Source organism: Schistocerca nitens, chromosome 3 (assembly GCF_023898315.1).
Source record: "Schistocerca nitens isolate TAMUIC-IGC-003100 chromosome 3, iqSchNite1.1, whole genome shotgun sequence".
In the NCBI taxonomy this organism is placed as follows: domain Eukaryota; kingdom Metazoa; phylum Arthropoda; class Insecta; order Orthoptera; family Acrididae; genus Schistocerca; species Schistocerca nitens.
Window position 1 is genome coordinate 295,383,874 of NC_064616.1, and position 23,520 is coordinate 295,407,393.

The 23,520-nt window shown below is 38.1% G+C and overlaps 1 protein-coding gene across 1 annotated transcript in view; it reads left to right on the top strand.

The window, feature by feature from the left end:
• Window positions 1-23,520, top strand: part of LOC126249194 (KICSTOR complex protein SZT2-like) — a 706,154-nt gene that overhangs the window by 510,245 nt on the left and 172,389 nt on the right. Inside the window, exons 32-36 of the mRNA XM_049950848.1 lie at window positions 930-1,239; window positions 6,167-6,360; window positions 18,791-18,929; window positions 19,258-19,496; window positions 20,554-20,803. Of these exons, the coding sequence (XP_049806805.1) occupies window positions 930-1,239; window positions 6,167-6,360; window positions 18,791-18,929; window positions 19,258-19,496; window positions 20,554-20,803 (1,132 nt within the window). The remainder of the gene's footprint in view (window positions 1-929; window positions 1,240-6,166; window positions 6,361-18,790; window positions 18,930-19,257; window positions 19,497-20,553; window positions 20,804-23,520) is intronic.

Here is a 23,520-nt window from a genome sequence, read left to right on the forward strand (position 1 = left end):
AAAAGCATGCTTAAATTGTACCTGAAATTTCTCAATGAATCTATCATACACTTGCGATTACACTTGTACATAAAGGAAATATTAGAAGTCAGTTTATGTACATATCTGGTTTTGCGGCACATTTTACAGCAGCATGCCAAAATTAAACACTGTAACAATAGCTCTCAAAAAAGGCCAAAAATGTGGAGCACAAAAAACAACTTTTTCCACATGGGGTGGCTATCAGTCCATTGTACATGATGGATGTGATGAATGCCGAGCAGTCCACAGCACAAAATGTTATCATCTAGATCAACGGGAGAACCTCTTTTACAAGGCAGAAACAAATTAGACAGCTGAAAGCCATAAAATGTATTCTGGTTGTTGAATATTAATACCAATGTGTTTTGTTTAAAACATTTTTAAGATGTATTTGTAAATGTTGGCCTGTTTGTCTGTAAAGCATTATCTCCAGTGCCTAACTCTATATAATTACCATTTCTTCTAAATGGTTAACATACTCTTCTTGAGTGATTGGTGCAGGTCATCATTATGTGCTTGTGAAAAAAAAAAAGATTATTAGGGATTTAATGTTCAACCAGTGATGTCATTAGAGACAGAGCATAAACTTGGATAGGGCAAAGATGGGAACAGAAATTAGCTGTGCCCTTTTCAAAGAAACCATCCAAGCGTTTTGCTTGACTATTTGTGGAAATGACAGAAAATGTATTCAGGATGAACAGGTGGAATTTTAAACACTCCCCCCCCCCCCCTTCTGAATGTGACTCCCGTGTGTTACCAGTGTACCAGTGTGTCATATTATGTGGCTATGTGGTTAGAGAAGTATGTCTGTGTTGTGATGCATGTATGTCACTCTTGATATGTTTGTTTCATTCAATTGCGTGTCTTTGTAAGCTTCTTTGAGGCGACCAAACCACTTTCCATTTCAGGTGCAGAGAATGGAATACCTGAGAGTGTAACTAACACAACCATGGAAACTTTGGCCAGTGAAGACAATATTTCTGCTGTAAAAAGCCTTTGGAAGATACAAGACATAAGTAGTAGGAGGAAAACACAGCTAGAAGACAGTGATTCTGATGAAGACTCAGAGTGCCAGAAACAGCGCAGAAAGGAAAAGAAAACTGCCCAGAGTAAAGGAAAAGTAGAACAGTGGGCTTGTTCAGCTGCAGCAGAACATGAGACACTGTCACTCTCAGCTTCACCATCCCTCCCTCTTACAGGCCAGGATAATGAAAACAGGTAATAGGTTAAGTGTATGAATTAGTGCTTTTGTTTTTGTTGTGTGCTTTAGGCATATGAGTGGCTTACTTGTAGGTCCATGAAGAAGGAATTGAATGCCAGATGCATTTCTAATGTGCTAGTGGAAAACAAAGTGAAAGACTTTCTCAGTCACATCTCATCCATTTCCAAATATGTTTTCATTTTCCATTCATATGCACATTTCATAAACACAAATACAAATAATGAGAACAGACTGCTACTCACCTTTGTGATGAAGGATTGCTTGGTGACCATGTATACAGAAACATGAGGTGTCTGTCTCATGAGATATTGAGCTTTCATTCTTCTTTGGGTCAAAACAGTTATTGTGAAAACACATGGTCACACAAACATAAAAAAAAACTTCTTAGGTTGTAGCATAACTGATGGTGATTGATGATTTGGGATGAGGAAGCAGGGTACACAGTAATCATAATAAAGAAGGTGGTTTATTTAGTGGAGTGCTAAGATGGAAAGGCAGATGGTGTGGAATAGGTAAATGGAGATGTCTAGGCTACAAGGGGTGAGTGAAGTCACGGACAAGGCTGCAGCCAAGAGAGGAAGAGGAGGAAAGAGAGAGATGTAAAAAAGAAAAGGAATTAACAACAAGGAAAGGAAAGGAGCCCAAGGAAGAGAAGAGTTTCACAAGAAAGCAAAAAATGCTGGTAATAACAGGAAATAGAACATGAGATTAATAAATAGATTGCAGGAAATGCAACATGAGAGTAATAAATAGGTTGCAGGAAATATAACATAAGATTAATAAATAAATTTCTGTTGACATGGAAATGGGAGAGAAAGAATAGTCTTTGGAGCTAGCACAATGGGGAAAATCTAAAAGAGGTAATAAAGTAAGAATAGGAGGTGGAGGAGCAGGAGAACAAAAAGAAGACATATGAAAGGTGCCAGGGAGACAACCAAGGCTGTAGCCTGGGCACTTTGTGGCTGAAAGATGTGTCACAATGGTGTGGGTGTGGAGGATCCAGATGGCATGGCTCAGGAAGCAACTGTTGAAATAGTCCATGCTCCACTGAGTAGAATGCTGTGCAGCTGCATTGTGAAGCTTGCACTTGGCCATGATTTGTTAGTGGTAGTTAACATTAGAGGATAGGTCTTGACTAGTCCTGTTCATTTAAAATGCATCATAGTTCTTATAATGAAGCTGTCCAGAATGTGGTTACAATTACAGCTGGCTCTACCTGTCAAGGAGTGTAAAATGTACATGTGAAGCGTAGAATATGAGACTAGGTGCTTGATGAAAGTTTTGCATGCATGTGTTTCAGAAGAGAGTGAAGTTGGAAATGAAAGTGAATTTAAGACGAACGAGGATATTAAACAGATGCTATGAACAGTTAATTAGTACTTTGAGGAGTTGCTGTTTGTGTCATGGGAACTCTGTTCATCATCGTATCAGGGCATTAAAGTAGTGTAGTTCTTTGAGTTTGAAGTGGTAATCGATGGTGAAGCAAATGAGCTGTAGCTTCCAATTCTGTAAGGAAGGCAAATTTTGATGGGAAGGCAGTGATGGCTGTCAAATTGGATGTATTATTTGTTGTTAGTAAGACCGAAGTTCATTATGGAGAAGTCAACAGGTACACCTACGTTGATTGTCTGTTCAGTCACTTCTTGGTAAAATATTTTATACATTATGAATGAAAACACACACAACACAGTTGTAATATTCTGCTGAATTTATTGTTTATTTCACAGACCAGGTTTTGACAGTTATGCCATTATCAAGTACAAAGATAAATATATTGTGAAGTGAACTTTTTGTAGGATCAAAGATTTTAAAGTAGTGCATCTACATAGTATCTCCATTTCCAAAGTTGAAAAATTTTAATGTTAGATTTAGGAATAAAAAGAGAGGAATTATTTCAGTCAAAATGTGATGTCAGATTATTTAACTAAGATAAAATATGTGATACACTAACTAATTAACAATATAACAAATTACAATAATTGTTCTTAGAAGAAAATAAATGAACAATAAACTTTTGTGACTTGTTGCAATGGAGTGGCTGAATAAACGAATATTGTCTTTAACAGGTCCTAGATTACAAACAGATAAGATATACTAGTGTGATTAAGCAGATAAATGAAGCATGTGTGATTATACATAGTAAATTTAACAGGGCAATAAAAATTACAGTAACTGAAATAAAGGGAAAAAATTGAACAATTGAGTAATAGGTATAGTTCACAACTTGGCCTGGATAGGATTATGAGTTCATCTGCAATTAGAAGTGGTGAGTAAGGGAACTATGACTAGTGATTCAGTACTAAGCATGAGCAGATGAACATATGTTTATTAATTTTCATTATTTCAAGGCAGTTCATCTTCCTTCCTTTATGGATATGATGTAATACTTGATCTTGCACCTTGTGACTATGGCCTTCTTTAAGCAGGTGGTCTGCAAAAGTATAGTCTCCTTTTCTAAGATTCCAACTTCCATGGTTCCCTTCAAATGGGTGCATATTGTCCGAGTAGACTTATCTTTATAGAGTTTGCCACAGTTACAAATGATTTTTTATATATCATTCTCCTCCAAAGCTGAAGTGCTGTCTTCACCATTGAGCAAAAAGTGTCCAACGGTGTTGTGTACATAAAATGATGTTTTAAAGTTCCTGGGTTTAAGCTTTCTGGCTACATATCATCAACATACCTAAACCACTATCCACCTTTGGAAGAGAATGGGTTATCTTCCGAAACTGTTTTACAGAATTGCCCTTAAAGATTTAAACAAGGACTGGACTGAGGGGAGGATCCCATAGCTAGGCCATCAAACTGTTTTGTATACTGCTGCTGAACTCACTGATATGCCTGTACAGGAGTGCCTAAACATTTTCACAGACTTACTAGATAAATCATGAGTTAACCCTGTTGTCACAGATGACATTAGATTAGCTACACAAAATTATTTCCATTTGAATGTCAGGATAAACAAACAGTTGTATGGTCTAGCTATGGAATACTGCCTCAGTCGAGTCCTTGCTGAAATATTCATGGACTATTTTGAAAAACAGTTTTTGGAAGATAACCACTCTCTTCCAAGGTTGGATGCTGACCTAGGTATGTTGATATGTTGTGCTCATGGACAGGTAGTACCAGACAACTTCAAATTTGCTCAAAGAGCTAAATTATAAACACAAGAGTTTGAAATTCACAATGGAATCTGGGGGTAACTGCATAAATTATTTTGCTCTATCGATAGACATCAGTGATCATGTTCATAATTTCATTATTTATAGGAAACCTACCACCACAGATATTATAATACCTACCAATTCTCAACACCCATTGACCTATAAACTTGTGACCTTTCATCACTTAATGTCCATCCCCAACAGTTAGTTAAATACAGTCAGACAAATAGGATCAACCAATGGCTACTCTCCTACCTTGGTGGACCCCATAATACACAAAAGGCAAAAACAGCAAGTGTACTCTCTTCTTTACCTTCGTCTCAACCCACCATCTCAAGAAGACCAAAAATGGTGCACAATTCCACATTTAGGAAAACTCATACTGAATGTAGCCAGAAAGCTTAAGCCCAGGAACTTTAAAACATCATTTTGTGTACACAACACTGTTGGACACTTTTTGCTCAATGGTAAAGACAGCACTTCAGCTTTGGAGGAGAATGATATATAAAAAATCACTTGTAACTGTGGCAAACTCTATAAAGGTAAGTCTCCTGGGACAATATGCACCCATCTGAAGGGAACCATGGAAGTTGGAAACTTAGGGAAGGAGACACTACTTTTGCAGACCACCTGCTTAAAGAAGGCCATAGTCACAAGGTGCAACATCAAGTATTACATCATATCCATAAAGGAAGGAAGATGAATTACCTTGAAATAATGAAAATTAATAAACATATGTTCATCTGCTCATGCTTAGTACTGAATCACCAGACATAGTTCCCTTACTCACCACTTCTAACTGCAGATGTACTCATAATCCTATCCAGGCCAAGTTGTGAACTACGCCTCTTACTCAATTGCTCAATTTTTTCCCTTTATTTCAGTTACTGTAATTTTTATTGCCCTATTAAATGTACTATGTATAATCACAGATGCTTCATTTACCTGCTTAATCACACTAGTGTATCTTATCTGATTGTAATCTAGGACCTGTTAAAGACAATATTCGTTTGTTCAGCCACTCCATTGCAACAACTCACAAAAGTTTATTATTCATTTATTTTCTTCTAAGAACAATTGTTGTAACTTGTTATATTGTTAATTAGTTAGTGTGTCACATATTGTATCTTAGTTAAATAATCTGATATCACATTTTGACTGAAATAATTCCTCTTGTTTTATTCGCAAATAAATCATTAAAAAATTTCAACTTTGGAAATGGAAATACTCTGTAGATGCACTAGTTTAAAATCTTTGATCCTACGAAAAGTTCACATATTTATCCTTGAACCTGATGATGGCGTAACAACTGAAAACAAGTTTGTGGAATAAATAATAAATACCGTAGACTATTACGCCAGTGTTGTGTGTGTTTTCATTCATAAGATATATCTGAGTTGAAGATGATTGCTTGTTGAGTTGGAATAAGGTTCACATTCCCATGTTGTCTTCCAGAACAGGCTTTTCATGGTTTTTTTATATCACTAAGGCAAATGCTGGAAAGATTCCTTTGCAAAGGATGTTACCAATTACCTTCTCCGTCATTGTCCTATTCAGTATGTCTCCACTTATTATATCCTCGTCATTGATGAGACATAAAATGCCACTGTTCCTTCCATAATTTCTAAGGACAGTTCATTTATGCAAAAAACCCACTCCATTGGAATAGTCTCTCTCCACTCATTAGTTTATGGATAAATAACAGTAAACATCTTGTGTTGCAACTGTATTTACCAATTGTATCACATCAAAATTTCAGACCCAATTCATCAGTAGTCAGAAGCCAGAGTTGTGAAGTTGTACAGTGTGGTGGAGAAGAATTAAATCAAGATGCAGAAGCTGAATCAGTAATTCCTCCTTTGAACTATCTACAGTGGAGTAAAAAACAACTAGCTTCTGAGTACAGAAGTGAAGTGTCAAGTCTTGTTGAGAGTGGCCAAGGAACAGAAGATGGTAAGCTGTAAAGAAATAATAAACCTTCAACCTGCATGATATATTTTAATTAAGTGTAGCAACTGTGAAACAAAGGGATTGATTGACCTTACCAAAATGAACATTTACTTTGTCCTGTGATGTAAAGATGTTGTGGCATGTGATGTCATATGTGGGCAAACAGAGATAGAATGAAGCAGTGGCAATATTCATTTTGCTTCTGTTTTATTTTCTGGAATTCAGGTTGTAGAGTGGACTGATTTGTACTGTATCCAGTGGAATAGGTTGGTTTGGGCAGTAACATTTTGGTTTTGTGTTGATAAAGACAACAAAAACATAACTATAAAATTATAGTTATGGTAACACATTGATATGATACATAGTGTAGTTCAAGGTCTGCAGATACATAGCTCAATGTCTATGTTCAGACAGTGGAAAATAAAAGATGGAAAAATGGCAGTATTATGAAAAGGATAGACTGCTACTCGCCGTATAGCAAATATGTTGAGTCGCAGACAGGTACAGCACAAAGACTACTAAACATGTAACCTTTGGCCAGAAGGCCTTCTTCCAATATGGACAATATGCACACACACATTCATGCAAATGCACCTCACACATGTGTGACCACTGTCTCTGGCTGCTGGGGCCAGACTCAGTCTCAAGCTAATGTATGAGGGAGACTTTTTTCTGGTGGTGATGGTGGTGGGGGAGGGGTGAAATAATGAGAATTACACAGATAAATGTTTTGTTTTTTAAAAAACAATACATAATTGCATAATTTTCAAAACAGTGTCTGATGGATGTAATGCAGTTGTCCAAGTGTGTCTTTAACAATCAGTGGAAATAGTTATTAAAGTCATCCATATGGAAACAGTTTTTAAAGTCATCCATAACTATTTCCTGTGGCACTTTCTATCATTTTTTCACCTCTTTTATGTCCTGAAGATTCCTCCCTTTTTTCCTCATCATTCTAGAGAACAGGAATAAGTAAAAAATGAATATGTCCAGTGAAGTAGGGTGGGTACAGAACTATTCTCATTTTGTTTTGGTCCCATAACTGCATGACCAGCAGCACTGTCATGGAGAAGGAACAAATAATTTGACCACCACAATGCAGGCAAAGTTTTTTCCAAAGTGCATCTTGCAATAGTTTTAGTGTTTGGTGGTAATAATGTGGTAATAATGCTGGTTACATGTCACAAATTAGAAAACTAATTCATTCTGGAATATCCCCATCATGTAATAGAAAAGAAGTGCTTTTGTAATTGGTTCTGTTCTGTTTTGCTTTCTTTGGTTATGATGATGAAGCTTTCTCCCAGCATGCCTGCTAAAGAAAAGTGATCATTTCCATAGCTAATCTGCCTGACAGGGAACAGAACTTAATGTTAGAATATTGTCCTGTTCTACCCCCATCTGCAAATTGCTGAACACATGAATCAGCATTCTGATCTGACACTTCTTCTGGGATGACAACTGGAAACCGCAAACAAGGTTAATGGGAGGTAACTGGTGGGAGAAACAAGCACTACAGAAAATAATTTATTTACACGACCACAAGATGACTCTGAATATAAGATGACCCCCTGCTTTTTCCTTGAAAAAAATTATTTTTACATACTCTGACTAATCAAAATTACAAACTTTTTTTATATAAAAAATTGACATCATAGCTGTTCTAAATATTTCCTATTTGTTGATTGTCTACAAACTGATAACTCAGAGAAATAAAATAAACAAAAAGAAACAGTTTAGATTAAATTTTGTCTTCGCCTCCTTTTTTCCTTACAATGTAAGACAGTTGTCTGTGGTATCACTGTTTTTAATTATCATTAGTTACATCATCACTGGGATTGTTATATTCATTTGTAGGTCATTTGGCATTTCTTTCTTCCTGACATTCTGCCAATAGTATGTAATCTTCTGAAGCACCCATAGCATTGGATATGCGTAATAAACTCACATGAGATTCTGCCCCAGACTATCCATGTAGCCTAGCAAATTGTCACTTTCTTAGATTGATTATGCAATGCTGATATTCAAGAACTTCTTAGTCATATGCTATTGGAAGTGGCTGAGCTAGCATTGTTCTGTGTCATAACGTAACAGCTTAAAAGTTTTTTGGGCATAATGATGACAGAAAGCGTAATTATATTCCCAAGAAAAAGTGTGAGATGGAGTTATTGAGAAATTTCTTCCTCTTGAGCTTCTGAAATTTCTTGCTCACTCAACAGATGTGATGTATTTGTGACAGAATTACAGCAAACTGTGAAACTTAATAAGTACACTCACAAAATTACATCAGTGCAATCACAGTGGCTCAGCCATTCACAACAGCAGCTGTTATGTTTGCTAATGTTTCTTCCAAAATAATTCTAGAAATTGACAACAGAAGGCAGCACCAGTCAAGGGGCAGGTCGAGAGATGTCCATACATTGTTCTCATATGAAATTCGTCCAGTTTTCAAGTGATAGGTGGTTCACACATTGAGAGAATCGAGACCCAATGTATATTCAGATGCAGTCTTTCTAATACAAAGTTACAGCCCAGGATATATTTGGGATTTCCCTGCAAAGTCTTAAGGCCTTCCCACTTGTTTACTCTCATGCACAAATCAGCATTTGCTTTGAATTCCATGATGCATGAAGTTGGAAAATTCTTCTTCATTTCCAGCACCTTCATTCAAATAATTTCTCAGGTTATCAGGAAGCCTCCTTGTTTGCATTTCTCTTGCACATACTGAACAATCCACTGCTCCAAATCCTTTCCTGCTTTGGTCCCATGAAAGTTTGATGTGTAGAACTGTTATTCATAATTTATTCTTCACCTTAACACCAGCTACAAACATTCACTTCTGCGATGCCAAATTTTCTTCCTGCTGTACAGTTTTTTGTGCCCTCAGCTTAATGAATCACCATTACTAATAATGTAAGAACAACATTGTATTGTCTGCTTGAACCAACTGCAAATTGCAGACTCATAAATCCACATTTCTCCACAGAGTAATGGCTGTAATTGGCATCCATGATTGATTGCTACAATTTACAGTTCCTACAGCACTGTCAATATAAGCAAACTGAGTGACAACACAATACATTGTCCTCTAGACTCCCTATACTTGAATCAGCATAAATTGTACAACTTCACATTAATAATATAACCAACCCTGAAAACCAACAGTGCTGTAGAGCAGTAGCAATTTCAGCACCATTGTTGAAATTCATGTTTTATTTGTTGTGCCATATTTCACGTATTCTGAGCAAACATGTTTTTATTAGCAGTAACTTATCTACAGGGTTAAAGTCTAGATCAGAGTCACAGCCAGTCATAGTGATGTGTGTCTAATGCTCAGAGGTTGGCAACACATAAGTTGCACATGTCGGTGGGATGATAGTTTCACCTCACCAATGAGAGGTGAGGAAAAATGTGCTTATGTATACAAGAACCAGTGAAACTTGTAATTTTGCGTATCACAAATATTTGGCTGTCTCTTACAAATATATTGCATTTCCTGAGGTTGTAGGTACAGTGAGACCTGAGAACACCACTGGCTTCCCCCCCCCCCCCCCCCCCACCCAAATACATAGCTGCTTTTAGATCTATATTGATGTGAAAATGTGATGATATTCCTTCATCTCTTGCTTCCAAACATGTTGTCTGCCTGCAGCTCTCTCATTGGCTGCACGGAACTAGCAGCTGACACACCCTCTTTCATTCCCATCATACCTCATTATGGTGAGCATTGATAGCATTGGTACATCAAACACATAAGTATGCCATGGTCCCTCTCGAGACTTTTACCATCTACTGTAGAAATATGTACTATTGTGAAGCATTTGTCCAATTTTAAAGTCAGTTCAATTCTGACTGCAAGTGGATTCAGGCAAACTGCAGTTTAAACATGGTAGATGTTCATAAAAAGCTAAGGTACGCTGTATACATTCCCATGGATGGCAGTGCGATGAAATTTGCTGCTTGCTCATCACTCTCCTCATCACATTGATTCCAATTCTTAGTCAGACAGGTGTCACTGTTCCTCCTCCAACCCTCCCACATTCTTCAAAATAAATTTGCATGTGACCTCAGTTATGAAAGCTTAATCTATAAATGTAAGATGATCTGTATATTAATCTATTACACAACATAAAAATGTTGCACTCAGCAGCAATAGTTTAATCTACAAGTGTATGACAACCCTGTATTTTTCAATTGACAAACTGGGGTAAAATGTTGTCTTATAATCAGGTAAAGATGGTCATTTTTGTGACTTTTCAGTCCCTTCTTGTATAATTTATGGAATATGTTACTTCATACCTGTAATTGTCCTTTATTTCTTGAGCCATTTCCAGAAGGAGTGGAGGAAAAATGACTGCCTGTATGTCTCCATACATATTTTAATGACTCTCATATTTTTCTTGTGGTCTTCCATATATATTGAATATATAATGAAAGGGGGAAGCGGAGAATATTAGGATGTAGTGAAAGTATTAGTGTTTTATACTCGGTCTCAAATATAGGTTATTTTAACTTCCACCATCATTTCGTGAAAAGAACATCATATTCTTTGGATAGTATCATTCATAATCAAATTGTTATTCTTTTCTATACTGTAGAGTTGCATTAGTGTGACCACTTTGCAGAAGGCTGAATACATGCATTTTACAGTTTGAACCACTTCGGGACATGCACGAAGAGTGTCAGTGAGGTTCTGGTAGGTACTGACAGGGATGTGGAGCCATGTTGACTCCAGTGCTGTGGCCAGCTGTGCTGGGTTTCTCAGTTGAGGATCCACTGCACATACAGTCTGATCGAGGTTGTAGCACAGATTCTCTATTGGGTTTAAACCCAGAGAGTTTGGTGGTCAGGGGACTAAGGTAAACTCATCCTTGTGCTCTTCAAGCCAACATGTACATTTCAAGCTGTATGACGTGTTGCATTGTCCTGCTTGTTGATGCCATAATCCTGAATAGAACAAACTGCATTTATGGATGGACATGGTCCCCAAGGGTATATGCATACCAGCATTGATCCATTGTGCCTTCCATATTGAGAAGATCATCCAGGGAATGCCACAAAAACATTCCCCCAATCATTATGCTCCTTCCTCCAGTCTGGACCCTTCCAGTGATTGTAGCAGGGTGTTTGCTGTCAGACGTCTCACACCAATTACCTTCTGTCGGGTGGAGAAAAAACATGATTCCTCTGAAAAGGCCACCTGTCACTACTCAGTGGATATCCAGTTTTGATATTGGTATGCAAATTTCAGCCTCTGTCACTGATGAACAGTAGTCAGCATGAGTGCACAAACCAGGTGCCTGAAGTAGAGGTCCATACACAGCAAATGTTTTCTGAATGGTCTTTGAAGAGACACTATTGGTAGCTCCTTGGTTCATCTGGGTGGTCAGTTGCTCAACAATTGTGTGCCTGTTTGCTGGTCCACATCTCTCCAGCCGCCATTCACCCCAGTCATTTATGGCCCGAGATGCACCACGGATGCAAGAAACAATCAATGCCTTCTCTGCATGGTAGCAATGGAGATATTATTGAAGAAAGTGCTGCCAAAGCAGAGTTACTAAACATATCCTTCCGAAATGCCTTCACAAAAGAAGACAAAGTAAATATTCCAGAATTCAAATCGAGAACAGCTGCCAACATGAGTAACATAGAAGTAAATATCCTCGGGGTAGTGAAACAACTTAAATCACTTAATAAAAGCAAGTCTTCTGGTCCAGACTGTATACTAATTACATTCCTTTCGGAGTATGCTGATGCATTAGCTCCATACTTAACAATCATATACAACTGTTCACTCGACAAAAGATCCGTACCCAAAGACTGGAAAGTTGCACAGGTCACACTAATATTCAAGAAAGGTAGTAGGAGTAATCCACTAAATTACAGGCCCATATTGTTAACATTGATATGCAGCAGGATTTTAGAATATACAGGGTGTTAGAAAAAGGCACGGCCAAACTTTCAGAAAACATTCCTCACACACAAATAAAGAAAAGATGTTATGTTGACATGTGTCCGGAAATGCTTAATTTCCATGTTAGAGCTCATTTTAGTTTTGTCAGTATGTACTGTACTTCCTCGATTCACAACCAGTTGGCCCAATTGAAGGAAGGTAATGTTGACTTCGGTGCTTGTGTTGACATGCGACTCATTGCTCTACAGTACTAGCACCAAGCACATCAGTACGTAGCATCAACAGGTTAGTGTTCATCACGAACATGGTTTTGCAGTCAGTGCAATGTTTACAAATGCGGAGTTGGCAGATGCCCATTTGATGTATGGATTAGCACGGGGCAATAGCCATGGCGTGGTACGTTTGTATCGGGACAGATTTCCAGAACAAAAGTGTCCCGACAGGAAGACGTTCGAAGCAATTGATCGGCGTCTTAGGGAGCACGGAACATTTCAGCCTATGACTTGTGACTGGGGAAGACCTAGAACGACGAGGACACCTGCAATGGACGAGGCAATTCTTCATGCAGTTGACAATAACCCTAATGTCTGCGTCTGAGAAGTTGCTGCTGTACAAGGTAACATTGATCATGTCACTGTATGGAGAGTGCTATGGGAGAACCAGTTGTTTCCGTACCATGTACAGCGTGTGCAGGCACTATCAGCAGCTGATTGGCCTCCACGGGTACACTTCTGCGAATGGTTCATCCAACAATGTGTCAATCCTCATTTCAGTGCAAATGTTCTCTTTACGGATGAGGCTTCATTCCAACGTGATCAAATTGTAAATTTTCACAATCAACATGTGTGGGCTGACGAGAATCCGCACACAATTGTGCAATCACATCGTCAACACAGATTTTCTGTGAACGTTTGGGCAGGCATTGTTGGTGATGTCTTGATTGGGCCGCATGTTCTTCCACCTACGCTCGATGGAGCACATTATCATGATTTCATATGGTGTACTCTACCTGTGCTGCTAGAACATGTGCCTTTACAAGTACGACACAACATGTGGTTCATGCACAATGGAGCTCCTGCACATTTCCGTCAAAGTGTTCGTACGCTTCTCAACAACAGATTCGGTGACCGATGGAATGGTAAAGGCAGACCAATTCCATGGCCTCCACGCTCTCCTGACCTCAACCCTCTTGACTTTCATTTATGGGGGCATTTGAAAGCGCTTGTCTACGCAACCCCGGTACCAAATGTAGAGACTCTTCGTGCTCGTATTGTGGACGGCTGTGATACAATACGCCATTCTCCAGGGCTGCATCAGCGCATCAAGGATTCCATGCGACGGAGGGTGGATGCATGTATCCTCGCTAACGGAGGACATTTTGAACATTTCCTGTAACAAAGTGTTTGAAGTCACACTGGTATGTTCTGATGCTGTGTGTTTCCATTCCATGATTAATGTGATTTGAAGAGAAGTAATAAAATGAACTCTAACATGGAAAGTATGCGTTTCCGGACACATGTCCACGTAACATATTTTCTTTCTTTGTGTGTGAGGAATCTTTCCTGAAAGTTTGGCCATACCTTTTTTTAACACCCTGTATATTGTGTTCCAACATTATCAATTACCTCGAAGAAAACGGTCTATTGACACACAGTCAACATGGGTTTAGAAAACATCATTCTTGTGAAACACAACTAGCTCTTTATTCACATGAAGTGTTGAGTGCTATTGACAAAAGGATTTCAGATCGATTCCGGAAGGCTTTTGACACTGTACCACATAAGCAGTTCATAATGAAATTGTGTGCTTATCAAATATCGTCTCAGTTATGTGACTGGATTTGTGATTTCCTGTCAGAGAGGTCACAGTTCATGGTAATTGACGGAAGGTCATCGAGTAAAACAGAAGTGATTTCTGGCGTTCCCCAAGGTAGCGTTATAGGCCCTTTGCTGTTCCTTATCTATATTAACGATTTTGGAGACAATCTGGGCAGCCGTCTTTGATTGTTTGCAGATGACACTGTCATTTATCGACTAATAAAGTCATTAGAAGACCAAAACAAACTGCAAAATGATTTAGAAAAGATATCTGAATGGTGCAAAAAGTGGCAGTTGACCCTAAATAACAAAAAGTGTGAGGTCATCCACATGACTGCTAAAAGGAACTCGTTAAACTTCAGTTACACGATAAATCAGTCTAATCTAAAAGCCGTAAATGCAACTAAATACCTAGGTATTACAATTAAGAACAACTTAAATTGGAAGGAACACATCGAAAATGTTGTGGGGAAGGCTAACCAAAGATTGTGTTTTATTGGCAGGGCACTTAGAAAATGTAACAGATCTACTAAGGAGACTGCCTACACTACGCTTGTCCGTCCTCTTTTAGAATACTGCTGCGCGGTGTGGGATCCTTAACAGATAGGACTGATGGAGTACATCAAAAAAGTTCAAAGAAAGGCAGCATGTTTTGTATTCTTGCGAAATATGGGAGAGAGTGTCACAGAAATGATACAGGATTTGGCCTGGACATCATTAAAAGAAAGGCATTTTTCATTGCGATGGAATCTTCTCACGAAATTCCAATCACCAACTTTCTCCTCCAAATGCGAAAATATTATGTTGACACTGACCTACATAGGAAGGAAAGATCACCATGATAAAATAAGGGAAATCAGAGCTCGTACGGGAAGATATAGGTGTTCATTCTTTCTGCGCATTATACGAAATTGGAATAATAGAGAATTGTGAAGGTGGTTCGATGAACCCTCGGCCAGGCACTTAAATGTGACTTGCAGAGTATCCATGTAGATGTAGATGTAGATGTAGATGCCTTGGCACTGGTTTTGGATATTGCCATTTTTCCATGCAGAATATGCTTCAACAACGGCAGCACACAAACTGTTTAGAAACTTAGCTGTTTTGGAAATGCTTCCATCCCTGACCCGAAAGCCAATGATCATGTCCTTTTGGATGTCAGATAAATCACTCCATTCCCACATTACACCACCAACTGCACTGTTTACCTTGTTCCCCCAACACACTTTATATACCTTCTCTGCTAGTGCTGCCACCTGACGTCTGTGAGTGGTTGTTGCACATTGATGTCAAACATAGCAGTGGTCACATTACTGTAACTTGCTGATACTGTATGTATTTTAAATACAAGAGTCCAGTTCTGCATCTATTATTTATTTATTTATTTATTGTTACGTGGGACCAAATTAAGGAGAAGTCTCCATGGTCATGGAACGAGTCAATACATGAAATTATAACACGATATTAGAAACAGATAAAATGAAATATAAAAAAACATATTCAGGTGACAAGTCGTAAATTTAAATAAAGAAAATCAACAATGTAACACTGGAATTTGCTTAATTTTTTAGCTCTTCCAGAGCTCCTCGACAGAATAGAAGGAGTGAGCCATGAGGAAACTCTTCAGTTTAGACTTAAAAGAGTTTGGGCTACTGCTAAGATTTTTGAGTTCTTGTGGTAGCTTGTTGAAAATGGATGCAGCAGAATACTGCACTCCTTTCTGCACAAGAGTCAAGGAAGTGCATTCCACATGCAGATTTGATTTCTGCCTAGTATTAACTGAATGAAAGCTGCTAACTCTTGGGAATAGGCTAATATTGCTAACAACAAACGACATCAAAGAAAATATATACTGTGAGGGCAATGTCAGAATTCCCAGACTATTGAACAGGGGTCGACAAGAGGTTCTTGAACTTACACCACATATAGCTCGAACAGCCCATTTTTGAGCCAAAAATACCCTTTTTGAATCAGAAGAATTACCCCAAAAAATAATGCCATACGACATAAGCGTATGAAAATATGCGAAGTAGACTACTTTTCATGTTGAAGTGTCACTTATTTAAGATACTGTTCTAATGGTAAATAAAGCAGCATTTAGTTTCTGAACAAGATCCTGAACATGGGCTTTCCACAACAGCTTACTATCTATCCGAACGCCTAGGAACTTGAACTGTTCCGTCTCGCTTATAATATGCCCATTCTGTCTGATCAAAATTTCGGTTCTTGTTGAATTGTGAGTTAGAAACTGTAAAAACTGAGTCTTACTGTGATTTAGCATCAAATTATTTTCCACAAGCCACGAACGTATTTCATGAATTACGTTATTTGATACTGTTTCAATATTACACACAAGATCCTTCACTATCAAGCTGGTGTCATCAGCAAACAGAAATATTTTTGAATCACCTGTAATACTAGAAGGCATATCATTTATATAAATAAGAAACAGCAGTGGCCCCAGCACCGACCCTTGGGGAACGCCCCACTTAACAGTGCCCCATTGGGACTGAACATCACTACCACTCTCAATATTGCGGAGAATTACCTTCTGCTTTCTGTTCTTAAAGTAAGAGGCGAACCAATTGTAAGCTACTCCCCTTACTCCATAATGGTCCAACTTCTGCAGTAATATTTTGTGCTCAACACAGTCAAAAGACTTCGTTAAATCAAAGAAAACACCTAGTGTTCGCAACCTTTTATTTAATCCGTCCAAAACCTCACAGAGAAAAGAGAATATAGCATTTTCAGTTGTTAAACCATTTCTAAAACCAAACTGAACATTTGACAGCAAATTATGTGAATTTAAATGCTCCAGTAACCTTGTATATACAACCTTCTCGATAACTTTAGCAAACACCGATGGCATAGAAATAGGTCTATAATTGTCAACATTATCCCTGTCTCCCTTTTTATAAAGTGGCTTCACTACAGAGTACTTTAATCGGTCAGGAAACCGACCACTCCTAAAGGAAAAGTTACAGATATGGCTAAGTACTGGGCTAACATACATAGAACAATACTTCAGTATTCTGCTAGATACCCCATCGTATCCATGAGAGTTCTTGGTCTTTAGTGATTTAATTATTAACTTAATCTCCCTCTTGTTAGTATCATGGAGGAGCATTTCAGGTAACAGTCTCGGAACACTTTTTTCTAAGAGCGCTATATCATTCCCTGCTGGGACTAGGTTTCTATTTAGTTCACCTGCTATATTCAGAAAGTGACAATTAAATAATGTACATATATGCGACTTATCAGTAACACGGACATTCCCACTACGCACTGATTCTATATCCTCAACCTGTCTCTGCAGACCAGCCACTTCCTTTACGACTGACCATATGGTTTTAATTTTATCCTGAGACTTAGCTATTCTATCTGCATACCACATACTTTTTGCCTTCCTAATAAGATTTTTAAGCACCTTACAATACTGTTTGTAATGGGCTGCTGCATTTAGATTTTGACTGTTTCTAACGTTTTGATATAATTGCCGCTTTGTTCTACAAGATATTCTTATCCCTCTAGTCAGCCACCCGGGCTGCCTGTTTGTGCTAGTACCCTGTTTTGAACGTTCTAATGGAAAGCAACTTTCAAAGAGCACGAGAAAAGTCTTGAGAAAAGCATTATATTTATCGTCTACTGTATCAGCGCTATAAACATCTTGCCACTCTTGTTCCTTGATAAGGTTTACAAAGGTCTCTACAGCAACTGGATCAGTTTTCCTAAACAGCTGATGACTATATTTAACACGTGTTGCAGCACAAAAATCTTTTAGAGTTAAAATTTGTGCATCATGATCTGAAAGGCCATTCACCCTTTTTGCTAACAGAATGCCCTTCTAGTAATGAGGAATGAACAAAAATGTTGTCTGTGGTTGTTCTACTGTTCCCTTGCACTCTCATTGGAAAGAATATGGTTTGCATAAGATTATATGAATTAAGGAGGTCTACCAGCATCCTCTTCCTTGCACAATCACTTATACAATTAATATTGAAGTCACCACATATAACTAACTTTATGTATTTCCTATAAAGTGAACCAAGACCCTCCTCTAGCTTTAGCAAAAATGTTGTGAAATCGGAGTCTGGGGATCTATAAATAACAACAGTTAGAAGTTTAGCTCCGTTAAATTTAACCACACCTGCACAACATTCAAACACCTTTTCAGTGCAGTACTTTGAAACATCAATTGACTCAAATGGGATGCCGTTTTTCACATGCATGGCTACTCCCCCACACCGCAAAGAGCTCCTCGAAAAGCTGCCAGCCAACCTGTATCCTGGTAAAGGAAGCCTCTGAATTATCTCCTTATTTAAGAAGTGTTCAGATATACCAATATTCACATATATGCTCATTCATTCTATCAATCAAGTACTATTCTTAATTGATTGCTGTAATAAAATGTTAACTGTCTTAGGTAATATCAGCATATAAAAGTTTTAAGAAAATTTTACAAGGAAAACATCATAAAACAAGCTGTGTGTTTTAACTGATACATTTATCGGACAGAAAAATTGGTAAGTGTATGTAGAAAAAATTAGGAATTACTGTAATGCCTCCAAATACATAAGAACAAACATTTTAATTTTTTGAAGCTTCTTAATCTTCAATTTCAGCTTAGTGCAAATAATTTTTTTAAATCTTTGTGTCAATTCCTTATAAATACTATAGAAAACAATGAAATTTCTGATGATTTAAGGTTATGAGGGAGACAGCAGTGACTCAGCTGACGAATGTGATTGGCTTCAAGATATGGAAACACGCAGGCCATCACTTCCTAACTTCTGGTTAATTATGAAAGTAAATGAAGATGCTGTAATTACATACTTTCATTGCAGGTAGATATCGATGTGGATATTTAAATTTTACTTTTATTGTGTGTGACAGATAATAATAGATCTAGAGCTCAAAACATTGTTATTATGTCTCGTCAGAATTGTGAAGAGAGAGCATTATGTAAGGAGGACTGTGAAATCTATTCTTAAAGAAAAATGTTTAATTTGTAAGTAGAGGATTTCATTACCTTGTCCATATTATTGACTTATATACAGTATTAGAAGGATATGAATTTGTCTTATTTGAGCCATAGCATGCATTTATGAGAGAATTATAAAATATTTTAGTGCCATCCTGATCCAGTCTAACTAAAACATATTCTTCTTTTAGATTTAACGAGATGGAGAATGATAAAGTTAGAGCTTATAGAGATGTTCAGCGGAATATGATCAAAAATATTAAGGACTTATGTAAACTTGTAAATCAGACAATGTTGCTACAAAATTTACATGACACGCGAATGTGTGATCAGCTTTTGGAACCAGAAACGAGTGAAGATATATGGCCTTCATCAGCAGAACTTTCTCAATCATCTAGTCATCCTGTCAGTCGTTTGAAGTCTACTGATGGTAAGGAGGCTAATGCTACATGTATCTACTGTGCTCAGTCAGTATGAGAGAAATTACTGTCAAAAATATTATAATTTAAGATAGTGCACTGGTGGATTGTTAGATGCCTCAGAAAACTGACATTTACTTGTATTGTAATTTGCTTGATGTCTGACTGAATGCCGGCCGCGGTGGTCTAACGGTTCTGGCGCTGCAGTCCGGAACCGCGGGACTGCTACGGTCGCAGGTTCGAATCCTGCCTCGGGCATGGGTGTGTGTGCTGTCCTTAGGTTAGTTAGGTTTAAGTAGTTCTAAGTTCTAGGGGACTTATGACCTAAGATGTTGAGTCCTATAGTGCTCAGAGCCATTTGTCTGACTGAATAGATATCAGACTTTGAATCCAAAGGTTCAAGACTCAATTCCTGTGTCTCATTGCTTCTTTCACCACAGTGATTTTTGTGTGTGTGTGTGTGTGTGTGTGTGTGTGTGTGTGTGTTTGTGTGCACGTGGAGGGGGAGTTGTGGTTTTTTTTGTCCCACCATGGTTTGGATTCCACATCAAACTGTGTGTATTCCCTGTAACAATGTTTTTCTGAAGAGTAACCGCTAATGGCTTGTCCACATAAATTCATAGTGTTTCTGCATTTATCACACACCAGGATTCAAAATATGTTCCCCTGCTTATCAAAATGTTCATGACATTTCAGGTTCAACTTTTCAGAATGGATTTCATTGCTGTCATGTCATGTCATGTCATTGCATTAAATTAATTTCATCCCCAGTGATTTAATTTGTTTCAGTTCATGAGTTTAGATCAGATAGTCTCACTTTACCGATTTTTATTAATAATGTGTATGAATTCCCTCCAAAGTGTCAATAATTTAATATACTTAAGTTATCTGGAGATGGGCACAAATGCCCAAAACCGGTTATGGTTCTCAAATAAAAACATTTTAAAGGTGTTTGTGGCTGGTTGGATTATTCACAACAATTTGATATTCTATATTTACAAATTCCATGTTATGACAATGACCAAATTTATTTTTAATAAATTGTAAATCACTCATTTTATATTTCAGATGGAACAGACAATGAATATCAGTCAAATTATTTAGATGCAACAACAAAATTTATGCCTGGATGGTTTGCATGTAATGTTGTTTGGGAAACTTATTTTTCCCTCCATCCTCGGTTGAAGACAGGCCCAGGAAAGCCTGCTTTGTCTCGTGGCATCCAAGCTCTGCGTTCTGTTCTGAACCGCTTTTCAGTTAATAATCGCAAAAATATGTTTGTTTATCAGGATCATACAGGAAATGTGTTTTATTTGAGGTAAATAAGCTTTCTCATATTTGTAATTAAATATTTTAAAAAAATCATGATAGTGATGATAAACTTATTTTTCTATTTGCTCCACACAGTTATTTATTTATTTATTTATTTATTTTTATTACAAAAGTGTCAGATTGCAGTGAATTTTATAGATTATTTCTCACTGTCAAGATGACCCATTGAGTTGCAGACAGGCACAATGAAGACTGTTATACATGCAGCTATCAGCCAAAGCCTTCCTAAACAAAGGAAACATAGACATATTCACCCAAGCAAGCACACCTCATGCTTACTACACTGTCACCACTGACAGCTCCGACTGGAATGTGGCTGTTCCATTCCAATTGGAGCTGTCAGTGGTGGCGGCCAAGTGTGCATGAGGTGTGCTTGCTTGTATGAATATTTGTATGTTTTCTTTGCTGAGAAAGGCTTTGGCAGATAGCTGTATGTGTAACAATTGTCTGAAAAGTGTTACAAAGTTATTTTTCCATTTCATTGGACTATTACATTCATCAGTATAAGTAATTACAAATTACACACTACTGTTTATGTGAAGATTATCTCAGGATTCCAGCTTCACATCGTTTTTGAGAAGAAAGAGGAAAACTTTTTGTGCTGAGGTCAAGCTACTCATGATGATGCCTACTTTGAGACATTTCCTAATCTTTATTGGACTATTAATAATCAAAGGGGAGGGGTTATATAATGGGGAATGTGTGTAACTTGCAACTCTTGTAACATATCAATTACTGGCTAAATGTTAGTTGTCTGGTCTGACTCTGCTGTTTTCAAAGGAGAATGATACCCACAGGATGGCATGAGTGTGCTAGTACCTTTCTGAGACGTTTGACAGGAAGCAGCACCTTACAGCAAGTATTTATGAGTGTTAACAGGAAATGACCAATTGTGAAGTGCCTGCATTCTGCTCTGGATGCAGATTGGCCAATTGGTGTGCACCTTAAAAAAATTTCACAGACCAGTTTTGGTAGCTCGCAAAATTGAGGATCAGCTGGCCACCCTTACAAGTGTAGGATGAAGTTGTGAGCCCACTGTGGTGGAGCTGAGGTTTTAAAAGTGTTGAATGTATCAAGTTGGGAGAGAGTAATCCGCAGTCATCAATAAAGCTGTTTTCCAGTTTTTGCGAGAAAGGGAGAGATTTAATGAACATGTATTTGCTAGGTGGGCAGAGGTCTTATATTAGATCATGGAGCCATCAGCTTGTTGGAGATGTTGTTTGATAATGAGGCACATTTAGCAAGGACCTACAGGAGACAGTAAATTCTATTTGTTCTGGTGGAAACTTATGGTGTTTTTACATGTGCCATATACACAGTTATGACTATATTACTTGTACCCAAAAAACTTGGCCACTACAAATGCATTTTCTGTTTCTTGACAAAGTTCGTCTTCTGTGCTGGAATTTGAACATAGTCAGCATTGAAGTATATGCTGAAGAGTTTGGTTTTCTTCACAGTTACACTGAATATGCTCTTCATCAGTGTAATGCCATCTTTACAAACTAAACTTTGATATGCCAACTTCAGATCTCAATTTGCTCAGGGGCTTCCAAGTCATCCATTTCTCATCATAGCCAGGAGGTAGAGTTTCTGAATGGGATGGTAGATCATAGCCCTCCATAATTGCACCTGACCTTTTTCAGCATAGTTGCAACTGACCTTTTTCAGCAGTGCTTCTAAGTGCAGTTGATGTTCGTAGGAAACTCCTCCTTGACTTCAGTCATTGCAGCTGCGGCTTGTGCCCATACAGAGCACATGTTCTCTCCTGCTCCACTTTTTTCCTTTCCTCATTCGTGGCTATTTCTCTTTGAACAAAATGTGGTGCCATTCATGCGAGGTGGTAAAACAATTCAACTGAAGTGGATTTCAAGCAACCTGTTATGATACTGCAGGTGTCTGTGAGAGCCATGTCCACATTTTGGCATGTGTTGAATTATACCAGACAGGATATACATACTCTGCTGCAAAATAGCATAGTGCAGTTGCAGAGCTTTGTAGAGTTTTAGGTTGACTACCCCACTGTGATTCAGCCAGTTTCCGTAGAAAATTGTTCCTGGTAGAAATGATTGACTAGCAGTTCATGCAGAGTTTTGTGAAAGGGAGAGATCTATCAGGTGTCACTCGTAAATAGTTTGGGGTCTCACAATCTGACCATACTATCTTTAATTTGTGACTACTTCCCCCTTTTCTCAAATGAAAAGCACCCACCTTTGCCTTTCCCGAATTTGGTTTAAGTTGATTTGTGTTGTATTATCTGGAAAGTTGTTTAATTGCAATCATGAGGGTGTTTGCTACTGATTCAAAATCTGTGTACTGGGTGGCTAGAACAAGGTCATGGGCATACAAGAAGCTCCTCTTGTTGCGTTCTATGGTTTGGTGATTTGTGTACATCTTGAACAGAATTGCAGCCATCACACTCCCCTGCAGGATGCCATTTTTTTGTAGTCTCCATTAGCTGTGCTGATCTTGGAAGTCAATGAGGAACCAACAATTCTGCAAGAGAGTGGCAGTTAGCCTAGGTAGGCTAAAATCCTCGGTCAGGTTGCAGACCTTGGCTAGAAGTAGTTGACTGACAGTGTCATATGCTGCTGGTAAGTCAGCAAATACCACTCCTGTCACCTTATGAGCTTCAAATCCATCTTCTTTAAACTGTGTGAGATTTTGCAGCTGTCCATACAACTTGTGCCCAGTCAAAATCCA